The sequence below is a fragment of the Haliotis cracherodii genome, unplaced genomic scaffold, assembly GCF_022045235.1.
Source record: "Haliotis cracherodii isolate W230 unplaced genomic scaffold, xgHalCrac1.p SCAF_15, whole genome shotgun sequence".
NCBI classification, from domain to species: Eukaryota; Metazoa; Mollusca; class Gastropoda; order Lepetellida; family Haliotidae; genus Haliotis; species Haliotis cracherodii.
Genome location: NW_027266270.1, coordinates 15142607 through 15160625, shown reverse-complemented (window position 1 = coordinate 15160625; position 18019 = coordinate 15142607). Strand labels below are relative to the sequence as shown.

At 41.5% G+C, this 18019-nt stretch overlaps 2 protein-coding genes across 3 annotated transcripts; both read right to left on the bottom strand.

Annotated features, from left to right (window-relative positions):
• Positions 1 to 402: 402 nt before the first annotated feature.
• On the bottom strand, positions 403 to 1425 carry LOC139461851 (beta-1,3-galactosyltransferase 1-like). The gene has a single exon (XM_071243329.1). The coding sequence runs from the start codon at positions 1423 to 1425 to the stop codon at positions 403 to 405; it is 1023 nt and encodes a 340-aa protein (XP_071099430.1).
• Positions 1426 to 8273: 6848 nt separating this feature from the next.
• LOC139461849 (acetylgalactosaminyl-O-glycosyl-glycoprotein beta-1,3-N-acetylglucosaminyltransferase-like) lies at positions 8274 to 16756 on the bottom strand. Of its 2 annotated transcripts, none has more exons than XM_071243326.1 (2): positions 16681 to 16756; positions 8274 to 9289 (listed from the first exon to the last, which is right to left on the bottom strand). In XM_071243326.1, the coding sequence occupies exon 2, from the start codon at positions 9281 to 9283 to the stop codon at positions 8276 to 8278; it is 1008 nt and encodes a 335-aa protein (XP_071099427.1). In that variant the 5' UTR covers positions 9284 to 9289; positions 16681 to 16756; the 3' UTR covers positions 8274 to 8275. The 2 variants fall into 2 exon arrangements, with proteins under 2 accessions (XP_071099427.1, XP_071099428.1); XM_071243327.1 differs by lacking the exon at positions 16681 to 16756 and adding an exon at positions 15426 to 15508.
• Positions 16757 to 18019: the final 1263 nt, after the last annotated feature.

Here is an 18019-nt window from a genome sequence, read left to right as displayed (position 1 = left end):
TCACTTATATAGCGACGTGCATGCACGTGTGTGTGTGCTTGTACTAGTCAGGACTGATGTCGATTTATAGTGCTAGCCCACTGAGATAACATGCCGCAGTTTAACATGAATACTCCACTAAGACACAGTATACTGACTCCGAGCCGCCCAGTCCTTGTTTTAGCCCCTTAATGCCGAGCGCCAGACAGGGCAACAACAAGTACCATCTTTTAAAGTCTTTTGGTATGACGCGGCCTCTAGACCACGCAGGCGGTGCTAGCTTTCTGAATTGCTTTGTTGAATACAAAGAGTAGGGCAGGGTTCGCAACAATCTTTTGAGCAATGTGTATTTACTCACAAGTTATCATCAGGTATTGATAATTTCCTTGTGGTATTCATTATATGTTTACTCTTTACGGTCACTCACTCCAGTTTCCTTTCAATGATTTTCGTTTGTTGATAATTCCAAGTTTTGTACATTTGGCTCGGCGTCATACTGTGTACAGATACTACTTCTGGCAATAGTGTGGAGTCGTCTCCCCTTTGTCTCCAGTTCCTGAATCCACAATGGCCAACATGCGTCGCGGAGATGTACGTGCCACATATCCCGGTAATATAGAAGTCTTCCATAGAAACTAACGGATGGTGCGGAATTGTGACCAGAAGGTCATGCACAAGGTCACCGGATATAACATAGGAAGGGCCGTGAATATAACTTGGAAACATCTCCCCTTTGAATTCGTCTTTCGAAACGTAATACTTAGATTTAGAATTTCTAAAGACAGGTGCCCCGTTGTCCAAATAGCCCATCATGATCTTTGGTGTAGTTGAAAAACGTGTCAACCTTTCATACAACACTGGCACATGTACATACACGTCATCGTCTACTTTATGCACAAAGTGGACATTTTTGAACTGTGCATCTGCCCATTTGAGCAACCCTATGCTCTTATAAATAAGGTTTGTGTATATTTCCTTCTTGTTTATTTGAACTATATCCTTATGCTTGCTAATTTCTTCTTCAAGTTTCACGTCATCAGATGCTGGACCGGTCCCCAGTATGAATACCAAACACACAGGTTTACTCGAATTATTGTTGATGGCAGATCCCCACGTTGCCCGGATTGCTTGCCGTTGCTCGAAATGAGTCACGGCTGATATCACTGCTACCAGAAGCCACAGTGAGGTATCATCCTTTAGTTTCTCCTTACACAATCTGCTGTCCACGGAGAACTGGATCTCATCAACAACCTTACTCGGCGTATGTGTCGTCCTTGTTTGGACATGACTCCAGTCTGTTCTCCTTAATGTGCAGCATGTAAAATTGTCAGTCGCACAGTCCACGTTTAGTAGTCGGTGAGGATGGATGAATGCTTTAAGAATAAACACAATAATAACAGTTAGTATAACTATACATCCTCCAGTCCAACCTCTGAGTTTCCTCATCGCGTCTTCTCAAGCACCGGGTGTTCTGAAGAAAAACCAGATTATATGGATACATGTGCATCAATCATACCACGAAAAATTAAATATATTAAAATTACTATCATGAAACAAATCAAAACTTAATTGACGGCATGCGTATTAAAGAAAAAAGGTTTGTTATACTGCCACCCTACCGATCTTTTATGGCATTGTATTGTCACAGAGAGAAGAGAGAAATTTTTGCCATTGGGAACTTTCAAATGGATTTACGGGCGGTGGGGTAGCCTAGTGGTTAAAGCGTTCGCTCGTCATGCCGAGGACCCTTGTTCGATTCCCCACCGGTACAATGTGTGCAGCCCATTTCTGGTGTCCCCCGCCATCATATTGCTGAAATATTGCTAACAGCGGCGTAAAACCATAATCTCTCACTCAAGTGGATTTAGAGGATCACCGCTGATTGTCTTTTGATATTACAAATGAACCGGCATGAGTCAATAGACACACACATCTGAACATTGGCAAGAGGGTGAGCGATATGTATATGTTCCCACTGTGAATTCAATCGGAACATATCGTAGGTAATTTGCATATCTCGAATATGTCTCGTTGAGTTGAAATAAAGCGATGTTCATCCGAATGCATTGGGTAAAGGGAAGTAACTCGTCGTTGTCTGCTTCGAGTTTTGTTAACTCCGTTAAACTGCGGGCATATGTTCCAGACCTGTATGAATGTCGGCAAGGTATGGTGTCATGTAGATACATATAGGCTCACATGCAGGGCACATCATCCCTCGAGATCGGTTGACAACTTTTGATATTGCATATTGTTTTAAAATGTTCGCCTAATGAGTACGTTTTAATTAGTTCAATATCGTATTCAATTCCACACTGTAATTATAATGTACACAACATTTATCTATTTTACAGGTATACGACGGCTACATGGAATATGTAAAGAAAATTGAGTCTGGCTTGAAGGCAGGTATAACGGTAAACATGTTGTTACTTTAAACCGAGATATAAATATTCAGTTGTCTGTTCAGGTAACCCATTTTAACCATCGTTTCTCAAATGAAATTTTATTTAAACCATATTAGCTTATCTGTTCCTGATGTTTATCCGAATGCATTAGGTAAAGGGGATTAACTTGGTTCGTTTGCGTCGTCTGCTACGAGTTTTGCTAACTCAGTGAAACTGCGGACATATATTCTGGACCTGTGTGAATGTCGGTAAGACATGTTCGTTGTCAGCTGATCCCTGAAACCGTACGTTCTGAGAATTCTTGTCTGCAAGCTGGGACCTTATCAATATCCGATGTGTAAAATGTCTGTACACGTAGAACGCATTAACAGAGTACTGGTAAATTGAACAGTTTCTGCACACTTATTTATTCCAATTCTGCACACGAATTTGTTTCAATTTTGAATAGTTTACCTGTGTTTGAAGGGAACATACACTTTTATCGAATGTGATCAATCCATAATATGTACACACGCTAGGATTTTGTTTGTTTGTTTGTTGTTTGACGCCGCACTCAGCAATACTCCAGCTACATGACGGCGGTCTGTAAATAATCGAGTCTGGACCAGACAATCCAGTGATTTACATCATGAGAATCGATCCACGCAATTGGGATCGATGACATGCATCAACTTAGTCAGCGAGCCTGCCCACCCGATCCCGTTAGTCGCCTTTTACGACAAGCATAGTCGTCTTTTATGGCAAGCATGTGTTGCTGAAGACCTACTCCACCCCGGATCTTAACAGGTACACTCGCTGGGAAAGGAACCATACATCATAATATAATTTCCATGTAAACAAGAAAACAGCGTTATCACTTTCCCCTGTCATGGTACGGTGCACTTTCGAATTGTGTTTGTTTGTATAGTAGTGTGAATAAGCCTGAAGAAGACTTGGGCCGCAAGGCACTTGGGCCGCTTTTTGTCATCAGAAAAAAATTAATAAATTTGAAATTAATACACACAAAAGATACCTTCTCTGGAAAAAATAACTCAGTCTTGATAAGAATCTCTTAGATAAACATATAGCAGTTTTTTTTAGAAAACCTATCCCTATTGTAGACACAATGCACCAAGTAAATTAACGTGGATCAAGGGCCGTATCTCTGCGGAAAAATAATTTACTGTACCAATTTTCGAATTCAGTCTTGACAAGTATCCCTTAGATAAGCATACAAACTTTCATTCATGTTACTTCAGTAGTTGCTGAAAAAACCTTCCCCATTTCACGCAGTATACAATCAAAGTTGAAAAGCACGGATAAAGGGCCTTATCTCTGTAAAAATGAATTTACGACATCAATTTTCGAACTCATTTGAGATCATAATCAGTAAGATCGGAGTTTTAAAATTAAATTTCTCTGACTCTAACAGTTTATTAGAAAATTCGTCCCCTTTAAGAAACCAGCGAACGGGCGGGCGGACGGACAAATTCCGTTCCTATATACCCCGCCCTACTTCGTGCCAGGGGATAATAAAATATATGGTAAAACAACAATTTGAGTCCGGACCTGACCTTAGTTAGCCGTGGCTAGAGGGGTCTCAGCCTGGGCCCAAGTCACTTTAGAGTGTTTGGAGCCTGGTATTGAGTAGAGCTCCTAAGATATATACACCGGGAATGCCACACTTGAATAGCAGGTAACCCCGTTAACGTGTCGAATACATAATTCGAAGGATTCGTCTGTTGCTACCGCGAGCATCACATCGATGGATTAGTCGTGAATGCGGTGAATCGCAAATGCGTACACGTGGTATACAGGAATGCAATATCTTCTATGATATAAATGAGTTATTCGGAAATAGTACAAATATATAAAATACATAAAATGCAGAAAGCAAAAATGAAAATAATTTAAACAGATCACAGGATTATGAATTTCCCCTTAATTAGCAGTGGATCTACGCACGTTGCGCACGTGTTCACAGATAACACGCTTGTTTAAGAAAATCAAAAATACCGAGAAGCTTCCATATGCTGAATTGTAATAACATCGATATGACACTGAGAAAAATACATGCTATACAAGTTTCATCTCCGATATTGTATACAGTGAAATTGTTCCCACTGCTCCATGCCTGTTTGAGTCCCGTGAAGATCCGTGGTAGAATAGGTCTTCAGCAACCCATGCTTTCCGTAAAAGGTGACTATGCTTGTCGACTAACGGGATTGGACGGTCAGGCTCATTGACTTGGTTGATACATGTCATCGTATCCCAATTGCCATGATATCAATCACTGAATTGCCTCCTCCACTCGATTATTTAGAGACCACCGTCATGGAGCTGGAATATTGCTGAGTGCGGCGTTAAACAACAACACACACATGCCTGTTTGAGCAGATCTGCTGCCTTCATGTTGAGTTCGAAGGACACATCTTTCCCTTGGTTTTCGGAGGGAGGGTCGGTTAGCCTAGTGGTTAAAGCGTTCGCTCGTCACGCCAAAGACCCGGGTTCGATTCTCGACATGGGTACAATGTGTGAAGCCCATTTCTGGTGTCCCCCGCCGTGATATTGCTGGAATATTGCTAAAAGCGGCGTAAAACCATACTCACTCACTCTCACTCACTCACTCACTCACTCACTCACTCACTCACTTACCCGTACTACCCAATAAGACTGAAACTACTGATGTACGACCTGCCCCTTGAGTCACTCGCCGAGGCGGAATATGTGTGGTTGGAGACGATTGCCGATAGCCCTGCAGTCCCTTAGATCCATTTTGGCAACTTTAGTCATTGCGCTGACAACAATCGTGAAGGGTGGCACCACAAGCTCAACCAGCTAGCCGACAACGCGACAGTTTTGCCATTTGTCACATTGCCTAGTTGTCACATTGTCGTGCTTTGAATAATATTTTATATTTTACCAAAAGGGGACGGTGCCACATTTGCTTTGTGTGTTTTATTCAGCAACAGATTATTGTGTTACCATTGCTCAGTCCCTCTCATCCCAGGTTCCTATATGCAGTGGTGTGATAAATATCAACTACGATGATATGAAATTAACAAAGTCTAGAGCTTTCATACTTTTTGGGAAATTATATGAAAAAAACTCTACCAAAACACCTCATGTGGTTCAGATCTTCCTATGACAAAAAATAAAACAACGGTGAAAACAGTCAAGATTCACACACAGGATTAAATTGCTGCTACTGAATTGTGTACACGAATTTATTGTCAATTATATTCTTTTCGTCCTTCGTTGTGCTAATTATTCCTGGAAAGAAACCACCACTACCAATACAACTGGTGCTGAAGATCAATAATCGAGTCCCAACTATTACGTGGACCACAGAAGCGAACGGAACCGCACGTAAACGCCAACTTGGTTTAGGTATAGCGGTAGTTGGGACCAAGCACCATCGAAAGCATTGGTTCCCTCACCAAGTCGGCAACTAAGCTACAAACGCGTTTGATTGGAGAGACCGTATGCTTCGTCCTACCTACATTTACCATGGAGAATGGTAAAGGAGGGGGTGGAACGGGCAGTCTTTCCGATACAGAACGACTGGGTTCGCTTTGTTGCAGAACGGATTTCATGTGTATAACCAACCTTTGGGCTGGCCTCTCTGTCAGCGGCCTGACAGAATACCCGCGACCTGACAGAATACCCGCGAACTGACAGAATACCCGCGACCTGACAGAATACCCGTGACCTGACAGAATACCCGTGACCTGACAGAATACCTGACAGAATACCCGCGACCTGACAGAATACCCGCGACCTGACAGAATACCCGTGACCTGACAGAATACCCGTGACCTGACAGAATACTCGCGACCTGACAGAATACCCGCGACCTGACAGAATACCCGTGACCTGACAGAATACCAAACGTTAGGCTTTCATGTACCCCTAAGACTGCAGCACCCGGATTAGGAACAAAAAAAACTTGTCATCGACCACAATCTCATTGAAATCAGATCTCGCTATCGCTAAACAAAGAGCTGGGGACATCCCATTACGGGTCACGTCAGAACGACCTTTCATCCAACCAATCAGAGCGTCGCTTAACAGATCATGAAAGTGATAGACGGAATGTGTTTTCTGATCATGCAGCCTCGAAATATTTAACCGAAGGTATTCCGAACGACGGTTACGGATTTAATGATGATATGATCGACCATCCATCATCCTGGCACTTAACCAATCAGGGCGTTGCCAACAGACGCCAGGGTAGGCTAACAACTCGAGAACACGAACAGAAGAATTGGATGAAACCCCAAACACATGCGTGGGCGATTAATGTAAATGAAATACAAAACAGCCCTACTCTTCTTGTATATAGTTTTATATTGTAAGAAAGATTTTTAAAATCCTTACTACTACTGAGCATCAGAAGTCGCTTTTACTTGTAGCATATTTTTGTCACACATAATACTTTTCGACAACCTAGCGTCTTTATAGCTGACGGGGGCACGGGGGGCCCAGTCGTCTAAGGCGCCGCGATTCGCTGTGCAGAGTTGCGTCCCTTGGGCATGCCAGAAACCTATGATTGTGGTTTCGAATCCCAGTTCGCCCCGATTATGTTTCTAGGTTTGTCAGCACCATACCCGTGCTCGTGGGTTTCACCGAAGTGGTAAAAGTCTTAGACCAGCATCACTTCAGGCTTTCCTCCCACATTAAACTGAGACGCCGCGATATAACTGGAATACTGTTAAAAGCGGCGTTAAACCCAACTCACTCACTCACTCACTCACTTTATAGCTGACAGACACTAAAGCTGAAATGCGTCTTCACAGAACAGTATCATCTGGACAAAGTAAGATTATTATTCCTTTGTTTGTTGTTTAACGCCGCACATAGCAACATTCATCTCTGTGACAGCGGTCTCTAAATAATCGAGTCTGGACCAGACAATCCTGTGATTGACATCATGAGCATCGATCTACGCAATTGGGATACGATGCCATGCAGCGAACAAGAACCTGACCACCCGATCCCGACACCTAACGACAAGCAGTGGTTGCTAAAGACCTCTTCTAACACGGGTCTACAAAGGGGGTTAGGGAGTGGATTGACATATAGTTCTTTGACAGGGGGGCTTGAACAAACTACTGGGCAAGAGAAAGTATACATCAATGTTTGATGTTAAAAATAAAACAACAAAGTAATGTTTGTCAGTAAACACAGCAAGTGTGCAAAACAAAATGTTGACGAATATCAGTTTTTCATTATGTATCGAATTGTCGCCAGAATGATACCATCATGTCTTTCGATTAACTTCTATTAGACCATAGAACTCTAAATAATGTACTTCGTCCTTTATAGTTGTAGAAGTGAAGTTTGTATCTAAATATAATTCGCCTCATGCAAAAGACACACTTAGTGCTCTAATCAAATATTGAATCCACGTTACAGAGAACAATCTATTGTAGTGAGCATAATCACGCGGAGGTGGAGCTTCATGATCAGTTGGTTGTGGCTGATATGAATATGTAGCAAACATAAACTGTCGGGTTCCGAGATGTCAATCATTTTCCATACATCCAGACAATTAAAAAATATTTGACACTGGAATCAGAAACTTTGGGAAATTTTTTTGTAATTACACAATGATGAGAATAAGACCCGTCAGACTCATTCCAGAGACCATATAATCTATTATATGGTCTCTGCTCATTCTAACACCTCAAAAAGATAAGTAAATATATCCAGCCACACATATCACTGCGTCGCATAACAACGCGACACTTGCATTTGTAATCTGGGTACCGTTGTACAAAAAGAACCTTTGCACTAAGACTGCCGTAAGTCTATGTTAAGGTAGGGGAGTAACGATCACCTTAGCGCTAAGATCGCTTTGTACAACGGCACCCTGGACACAAAATTTCATTTGTATGATATGCCAACGTTTACGGTAGATTCACTTTATTCTGTGTTAAATTCCATATAAGCGAAATTGTCTCCGGTCCATATTCATAAATAGTCACGGCCTCCGGTTCTAAACCAATTTTATCTGTCAGTGAAAATTTGCTTTTAAATCCACAGTCGTATGCATGGTAAGCTGAAACATAGGCTGCGCAGATACCAGTAATATACACATCCTCTATCGACACCAATGGAATTGTGGGTATCACAGACAAAAGGTCCCGGATGAGATCCCCGGAAATGAGGTAAGACCCACCACGCATGTAATGCGGGAGAGACGTTCCTGAATATTCACTTGATGAAATGTGATATCGGGAAGAAGAATTACGTATTGGCTTTGCATTCACTTCCCTGTGGCCCATGATAAATCCTGACTGGCGTTCAAATGATGAAAGTATTCGGGATAACCCTGTCATTTGAAAATACACGTCATCATCCAGTTTGAGGAGAAACTGCACATTTGTGACTTGTAAAATTGCCCATTTGAGCATAGCAATGCTCTTGAAAACCACGTTCTTGTACGTATCTTCTTTATTTATTTGCACAATATCTCCATACTGATGAATTTCCTTGTTGATTTGATGACTGTGGGGACCGTTCGTTGTACCAATAATAAACACCATACATACATTGCTGTCCTTGTTTACATTCACCGTAGACCCCCATGTTTGCCGTATAGCGTTCCTGGCTTGAAAATGAGCAGTCGCTGATATCACAGCAATCAGAAGCCACACTCGATTATCTCCCTTTGATACATCCTGGCAGACACTGCTCGTAACCGGAAATGACAAATCCTCCACTATTGAACTGCTTTTTTCCAGTTTCGTTATATGGGGCTCTACGAGTGAAATATCGATCTTTTCAATACAACAGGATCTTGTTTTCTTTGACTTTCGGGGTGCCCATTTACCGATATTGATATTGAACCATAGATACACGGCCACAGCTGTGGAGAGGAACAGAGCCAGCTTTCTTGGACATAGTCGCTTCATAATGTCCTGTCATAAAGAAAAGACGAGAGTTAGAAGGGAGAGTAGAAGACTTAATCATGGATGACATGTTAACGTTCATCAGGTATATGTATCGAACAGTATGTTGGGATATTTCGATTTGTTCGATCGATCCAAGGAAGGAATTATTATGAAGATGAGTGAGTCTATAACAATGCAGACAATATTAGAAGATGCCTCACTCTGACTCACTCGCCAGGCCCTGACTTCTTCACAGCCTTATGACTCTTATCCACTAAGGCTCATCAGTTACCATAAATCAATGTTCTGGCTTAAACAATCGATGGTGACGAAACCTCAGTTGAGAAAAAATGTTTTTGGTTGAGGAACTTTGTGGATGACAGCCCATATCATATGTTAGTCAGTACCTAAATGACGGGATAGTTTGTCAACACGTACTGTCTGGTTTGAACTAACACGAATAACGCTCCCGTTTTAGTATTACAAGAGAGAATTCATTGGCCATTGCCTTACCTCACAACGCCAAATTATGATCCGACAGAGCAAAATTGTACATTGTAAATTGAAACGTAAGATGTGATTTTGCGTAAACTTTTTTAAGAAAACAAACTGGCTGGTTTCGTTATAATAATATTAGGAGATACACATTGTGTGTTTTCAATGGAGAGCTAGGTTGACTGTACAGTAAAACGTTCTGAACTGAATTTGGGACCGAAGCCCATTATCTTTATCGAAAGTGTTATTTGGGATAATACTTTCTTGCTAAAGTACAAATTAAAGTACTTTTCAGGGTTGACTCCGATCCAGGATTCGAACACACACTGCCAAAGTAGGGCACCTTATCGTCAGCTCACAAAGTCAGCGATCTGACCAACTCTACCACCGAGGCTCCCACAAAATGGAAGTCCGATAAATGGTTGTCTAGATCACGTACTTTGTGTACCCCCTCTGATAACTGTAGATTGGCATAGGCGAAAAGCTATGAATACACAATGCCTTTATCTGGGTATGTCCAATGCATGATTGTAAGAAGTCAATAGCAGTGATAAATCATGAGAGATCCAGTCTCAGAACATATATCCACTTCTAAAGTGCTCGGAATAGGTTGCATAAACAGCATTATGGGCGATATTGGGAGAGGGGTGCTTGTGTGTGGGGGGTGGGGGGGTGGGGGGGTGGGGGGGTGGGTTTTTTTTTTTCATTTTTCCAGTCTATTAGATATTCGGGTGTAATTGCTGTGATATCAGGACACCTTATTCAAACCAGGGGCGCTATACGGCAAACCTGAATTTTTGTTAATTTTATTTACGTCACATTTCAAATTCAACATATGGAATGAATGTTAACATTTTTTCACTGGTCACTAAAACAGTACACATGGAGATGATTTCAAAACAGAACAATGAAAGTAGCAGTACAATGCAGCATTTATATATAATATTAGACCCTTTTTTACAACACCATGTGTAGCAAAAGCCCAATGTGCAGATTTCTGCTGGAGGCGTGTACTTTCAATTACTAAGATTGTGGATGATGGACATAAATAGCATTTGTTCTCACGTAAACAGACGGATCAATGGAAACCGATGAGTTGCTAGGAGTTTCGGATGTATGGCCTGTTTCAGGCAGATTGGGCGGAAGATAGACAGGCAAAGGAGTCGCAGACCTCCTGTCCTACACTACTCGGGAAAACGCTATTTACGCACTCTCCAGCTGAGGAATGATATTATCACTGTGACCTCTGAGAAGAATAGTGTTGAATATTATTTCTTGTGATCAGATGTATCACAACTTCTTCTCGTCGTCGAATTGGGGCATTGGTTCCCATGGTATACATAATACCGACAATTTGGACATTTTGAAGGATTAAAGGGAGTTCCATGTGCTGATTTCAATCTTAATGGTAGATCAAATACAGAACAACTGTCCCACCCTCTAAGTATCTGCCTTGACATTTATACTGTCAGGTACACGGGTGGCCCAGTCATCTAAGGTGCTGCGATTCGCTGTGGAGAGTTGCGTCCCTTGGGTGCGCTAGAAACCCATGATTGTGGGTTCGAATCCCGTTGATTGATGTATGATATTTCATTAGATCAATGGAACCAATAAATGTGCTTATATTCTACAAACATAACAAACTGGTTTATAACCGTTATATAGCATCGCAATATTGCGTTGTCGTAATGAAATATAGTCATATCGCAGAGTGATATCGTATTATCGCATAACAATATCGTCATGTCGTTGATCAACATCGTGTTATCGCATAGCAATATCGCGCCATACAGTATTATACCCCTCTTGGTCTCTATGCATCGCAAGAATGTGCATTGCATCCCGTATCACTTCGTACATTGCAGTGCTCATTACTCCGCAACATCGTGTATCGCATGAAAATCATTGTGCATCCTATACGGGAACAATCTGGTTAGAATAGGTTTCAGCAATCCATGCTTGCTGTAAAAGGCGGCTATGCTTGTCGCAAGAGGCGACTAACAGGATCGGGTGGTCAGGCCCGCTGACTTGGTTGATGCATGTCATCGTATCCCAGTTGCGTGGATCGATGCTCATGATGTCAATCACTGGATTGGCTGGTTCAGACTTGATTATTTACAGACCGCCGTCATATAGCTGGAGTATTGCTAAGTGCGGCGTTGAGCAACAAACAAATAAAGCATCACATCACATCACATGACAACGTGTTCCATATAGTAGTGTTAAGTGCACACACACACGTATGGCAGTTGACACATTAAACAAAACGGGATTTTGCGGATGACAGACCATGACATAAATGGCCACGATAAGATAAACAAATCCAGTTTCTTCAATGTTCATACTAGGTTAAATCTAGGTCGAGGTATCCTAGCAACCAAGATTAGACCTGTATGACAGTGTAAAACAGAGACCAAGTGAAATGTTATGATACGACTAAAAGGCAACTAATCTGTATTGAATGTATGGTTAATCTGTCTTACAACAATATAAATGAAACAATGAGATATTCTTTAGAGAATTAATTGTCAATGTATTTTTTTACGAGAGTCAGGTCTGTACTCCAGTTTTAATGTTATGATTTAATTATGTTACCTGGGTATGTAGGATTTGTTTCACTATGGACATCACTAAAGAAACAAAACAATTAAACCCATATACTAACTGACATCGAATACCGGGCTTCCCAGTGGGGCTTCAACATTAACACAAAACAACAATCGGCTTACTTTTAAAAAAACCACATATGCCAAATTTAACACCAAAACTCTCACTTAATGACGAAATTTTCACCTTCCAAAAGAAGCAAAAATTTTAGATTTAACTTTTGACCCACACCTTACATGGGCACACCCCATTGCGTGTATGGATGCATGTAACCCGTCTGTTGTTTAGTCTGTACCTGGAGCTATCAAGTAAGAAATTTGTCCCTTTACGCTATGGCTCACCGAACTCGACACGCCGTGGGTTAGCCATCATTAGACTACCCAACTATTCATTAACACTGTCAATAGTAATATATTCTGTTACGGGTGTTGAGTCAGTTAATGTTAATGTCTCTCATTTGCAAATCTGTGGGTTGTTTCACTCTTGTTCATGATTGGTTTCTTCACTGGCTGCTCATTGGATTTAGATGACAATAGTTTGACTGTGAACACAGCCGTTCTTTCCCTCTCCAAAGGCTTCATAACGTAGTTCCCCTTTAATCTACTCGGTGCTGGGAGGAAATATATGTTTCAAAGCATCTCGCAAGTTTGTCAATAGAGTGAGAGTTAGTATGATTTTAGTACGCTTTTAGCAATATTCCAGGAATATCACGGCGGGGGACACCAGAAATGGGCTTCACACATGGTACCCTGTTGGGAATCGAACGTTGGTCTTCGGCGTGACAAGCGAACGCTTTAATCACTAGGCTACCCGACCGCTCCATGTCAATAAAGCGTAAACTAATAATAACATACAATATACTTTGGAGCAGTACACAATTGCACAAGCGATGCACTTTTCATCGTGTAGGAAAAATGACTAAACATCAGATTCACTGTATGGATCGGCATTGAAGGCGATTAGAAATGAAACCATTATGACTGATTGGAGTATATGATGAATTGATGGTACGCAGGGATATGTAAAAGCTTTGATTACGGTTGATTGATTGTTGGAGTCTTTGATGTGGATTGCTTCTCGGAGTCTTCTGATTTGAAAGCGTTTAATGTTGGTTGTAAGGGCTTAGGATTTGTACCACTGGATGCTGTGGCTGGGGTTGTCACGAATGTTTGATAAAGCTGACTTCGAGTCAACTTGAGAATCTGAGCTCTGATGTTCTTAAATTCGGGGTTTGAGGGACCCTGATGTTTCGCCAACATGGCCACAATTACACGGAATGGAAGATACTCATCTGTGTGGATCGGTTGCCGTTAACGGTGGTATGGAGCTTCTTGATGTACATAAAGGAAAGGTAGTTGATGCTTAGATTCTTCTTCCATGGTGAACTACATACGTGGGCTTTGGGAGTTGAGGTGGTCCAGTAGGGTTCTGGGGTCCTTGTTAGGATGTAGGATGACAAAGGTGTCATTATCTTAGTGGAACCCCCAGGTGTTATGGGGGATGTTTCCGGGGCTTTTCTTCCAGGTGGGTCGTGACGATCGTGGTGATTAAGGTTGATAGTGGGGATCCCATGTGGAGGTCGCGGGTTTGTTGACAGATGTGATCTCCCCGGGTAAAGTATGTGGGGCAGATACGGGAGTGTATAAGCCGGATAATCTGTCAGGTGTCTGTCAGGTGTCTGTCTGGTGTCTGAGGATGGGGTGGATTTCATCAATACTCAACTCAGTATACACTACCTAATACCTATTTATATGCTTGTCAACCATACTTTGTACATCACTTGCTTGATAAAGGTGTTAGGACCTATACTGTCACTCTTAATTATACTAAAGAAGTTGTTCATCCAAATAGCTTATCCTTACATAGTTCTCCCACTTCCAAGTGCCTATCAAAGAAGTCACGCGAATATAAGTCTAAAATAGACACATTCTCAAAAACACATTGTAACTGAAACATCACACATCGCCGATTTACATAAAAGTTCAGTCAAACATAATTGCCCTTAACTTTAAATCAATCTTTTTTGGAAGGACTGAGGACATTCAGAAGAATCTAGCTGTGCCGTTGAGGTTTTCATTTTCAGTGAGTTGGGCTTAACGCCGCTTTGGATAGTATTGCTGTTTCTGACGGATTTGAAGTATTTATCAATGAACGGACATGTCACGTGCATCCAAGGACAGGGTTTATCACGGCAAAGTGTAAATCATAGTTAAAACACGACTCCGTGATTTGGGTTGAAAATGTGAAACCCAGAAGCGAGGGAAATGCCCAAATGATACAATACAGTAGTCGTGGTATAAAATGCATTCGATCACATCGGGCGAGAGAAAGACCGCGTGCAGACAAGTCACGAAATCCTGACATGTAAGATTGAGAACCTTTTCACTACCTGCTCCGGAAGCTCAGTGGGAAAATAATGGGTTACAATAAATATGATATGTGAGGTTGCAGGTTCGATTCACGTCATTCAATTTTCATATGAAGAAATAGTGATTTTGACCAGTACAAAATCAAGATTAGGTGTATATTAAAATGCCGTTTTTACAATTCAAATGTAAGGCCTCTGAGCAGGTCTGGCAGGCGACGCCCCCAACGTTGTCTGCCATCTTTTATTCGGAGACAAAACAATGAGTTTCGGTGCACAGCCTGACCCTGGTTTTGCCTTCCCCATCCCCAGTCGTTCATGCCTACGGTGAGGGGTTGGAGTCACACCCTACATAGGACGGTTTTAAACTGTAGAAGTTAAATTTGCCTTTGATGTTGGGATATGGACACACACACATAACAGACACTACCTTGTATCCGACAACACAGTCGCCAAAACGCGATAACGGTTATCATTAAATAGAACACCGACAACGGTTCAGATCGATTCATTGTCTGGCACATTCACCAAATGTCATCAAAAATATTCCAAACATCTTTTTTCAAATTTGGTTTTCAATACACATTGAAATGTGATACTATATCGGTAATATCGTGGAAATACCCTGTGCCATGTCTGACTAAAAATCACTGCAAACCATTGATACACGGAAAAGATTGATACTGGTGCACTTACATTGCCGAACGCCGGACTTGGGGACACTGGTAGATCACGTCGTCTGTCTAATCCAACTCACAACTGGAGTGATGTTTCAACCAAGCAACATTTAAATGGGCTTGGTACTCTGGGAATCTGATAGATAGTAGTCAGGGAGGTGACCCACTACATGACCGAATAAGCGTCTCGCAGATCGCGCTTTGTTATCAAAGGCAGCTGATTACAAGGTATCTCAAATCGGCATTACAATCGCGGATAGAGCTTTTGGAAAAACTGTTATGTAATATTTCTTTAAATACGCGTCACCAAATAATTAAGTTATATGTCTAATGCCTTAACATGATTAGTATTTTTCAAAAAAAGGGGTGGGAGTATCTCAACAAATATAGCAATTAATTAACTAGTTGTTGACTTTAAAAAAGCATCTTGATTCCCTGGATGATGTATTGGCATTTAACAAGCACTCACTAAAATATCAAGATGTCGCATCAACCCTGCGTCACTACGAACTCCACCACATATTCACCACATATTCAGCCCGGGTATACTAATCCATATTTCTAAAGTACTTAAACATATCATGTATCTTAAGCTGTACCCACCTGCATTGTATGCTTCAGCGTATATACAGGTACCTGTGGGGTGAGTGAGCGAGTCAGGTTTTACGCCACTTTTAGCAATATTCCAGCAATATCCCGGCGGGGGACACCAAGGATGGGCTTCACACATTGTACCCCTGTGGGGAATCGAACTCGGGTCTTCGGCGTGACGAGCGAACGCTTTAACCACTAGGCTACCCGACCGCCCCACGTGTTCTTGTGAAATACATATTTTTACAATGTCAGTGTCTCGCGTGAGATTGAGCCCCCGCGGATTAATAGTTAGAATAGGGAGAGAGAATATTGTTTATTAAGTCTCCCCTTAAACATAATTTATATAGGACAGTCCAGGCCACCCAAGGGTCATGAGGGACTTAACATAAAATCTAAACTAATATATATAGACAAACTATATATTTTCCTAACACATAATAACAACACACACTTGTACAAATATCTCTATACACACGTACATACCCAAACCTCACCTACAAACCAATGCACGCAGAAAGATGTAAGGTTATAAACACCTATATGGTCTACATATGTATGCTTTTAATTGCTCCCATGCACGCACACACACACGTCTTCGTGTTATGGGTATTCGAGGCCCTGAGAAATATTTCTCACGATCAGTACGGGTCTAATAACGACACACTAAGATCAAGTCTTACCTTTGAGAAAATGTATTTCTGTTTACATTTTGATGGTCAAATGGTCATGTCTTGTTAACTGTATAGCGATAATGACTCGCCGAGTGAGACGAGTCGATCAGGCGCCATCTTGTTACCGTCACATGATTTCGAGCCCCTCAATGATAGTCACGCACAACATGATCAGTGACACGACATTACAGACAGGCAGTTTACAACAGCTGCCGATACATAAGCGGTGCATGACCAAATTAGAATAAGATCAAGTTTAATTAAAATGTGCATTAGTGAAAAAGTACATTTTGTGGTATGTTTTCATTACTTATTGAATATCTTTTCTTGTGTAGCTTAATTCGCAACATAAATTAAGCGGCAGTTGGCGAACACTTCGATGTCTTCAGTGACCTTTGAAGCGTCTACCTTGATTAAGTCATAAAGCACATGAACACGTACTGTTAAGAGGCTCGCAAAAAGGGTGACGTTCGAAAACATGTGAAGTGGGGATATATTACACAGACATCCGGGGATCCGGGGTAGAATAGGTCATCACCAACCCATGCTTGCCGTAAAAGGCGACTAACGGGATCGGTTGGTCGGGTTCGCTGACTTGGTTGATGCATGTCATCGTATCCCAATAGCGTGGATCGATGCTCATGATGTCAATCACTGGATTGTCTGGAACAGATCGCAGTCATACAGCTGTAATATTGCTGAGTGTGGCCTTAAACAACAAACAAACAAATTTTAACATATGTTTATGAATCACTATCAAATAAGTATGATACCCCTCAAACATTATTAGTAATTATGAGTAAACTATCGAGTAAACAAAAAATATAATTCTGCTAAAAAGGTGACTAAATTTGCATCTGCAAATGTTCTGCCCTAGTGTTGTCACACAACGGGGATGCCTTTGTTTACGTTATACAGCGAGACCGGTGCGAGATTGTGCTTTATTCACTGCGGCAGATGTGATGTTTTTTATGCCTGCATTAGAGCAGTAAATAAAGGTATGTGAAGAAATACAGGTGTAAATGTCACATTGGTTTATAATGCACAGTGTTGTTATATGCATGGTTGGGGCTATTTTGTGCGCTTTGCGCATGCTTGTTTCTGGGATAGCTTACTGATAACTGCAGTCGAACCTCGTTTTCTCGAACTCAGTTGTCTTGAAGGTACTGAAATCTAGAACCTATTCTCCGGTCCCGACCGTCTCACTGTATAAATATATATACATTTGCCCGCTTATATCAAATTCGAGAATAAATACATAACGCTATTTCGAATCTTGGACTCTGTTTTAATTTTGACTATACTTTAGAATAGTGTACCTTTATCTAGAAGTTGGCACCTGCCAGAT

Coding starts and splice junctions, on each gene's coding strand:
- LOC139461851 (XM_071243329.1), bottom strand. CDS start 1,425: ATGAGGAAACTCAGAGGTTGGACTGGAGGATGTATAGTTATACTAACT.
- LOC139461849 (XM_071243326.1), bottom strand. CDS start 9,283: ATGAAGCGACTATGTCCAAGAAAGCTGGCTCTGTTCCTCTCCACAGCT.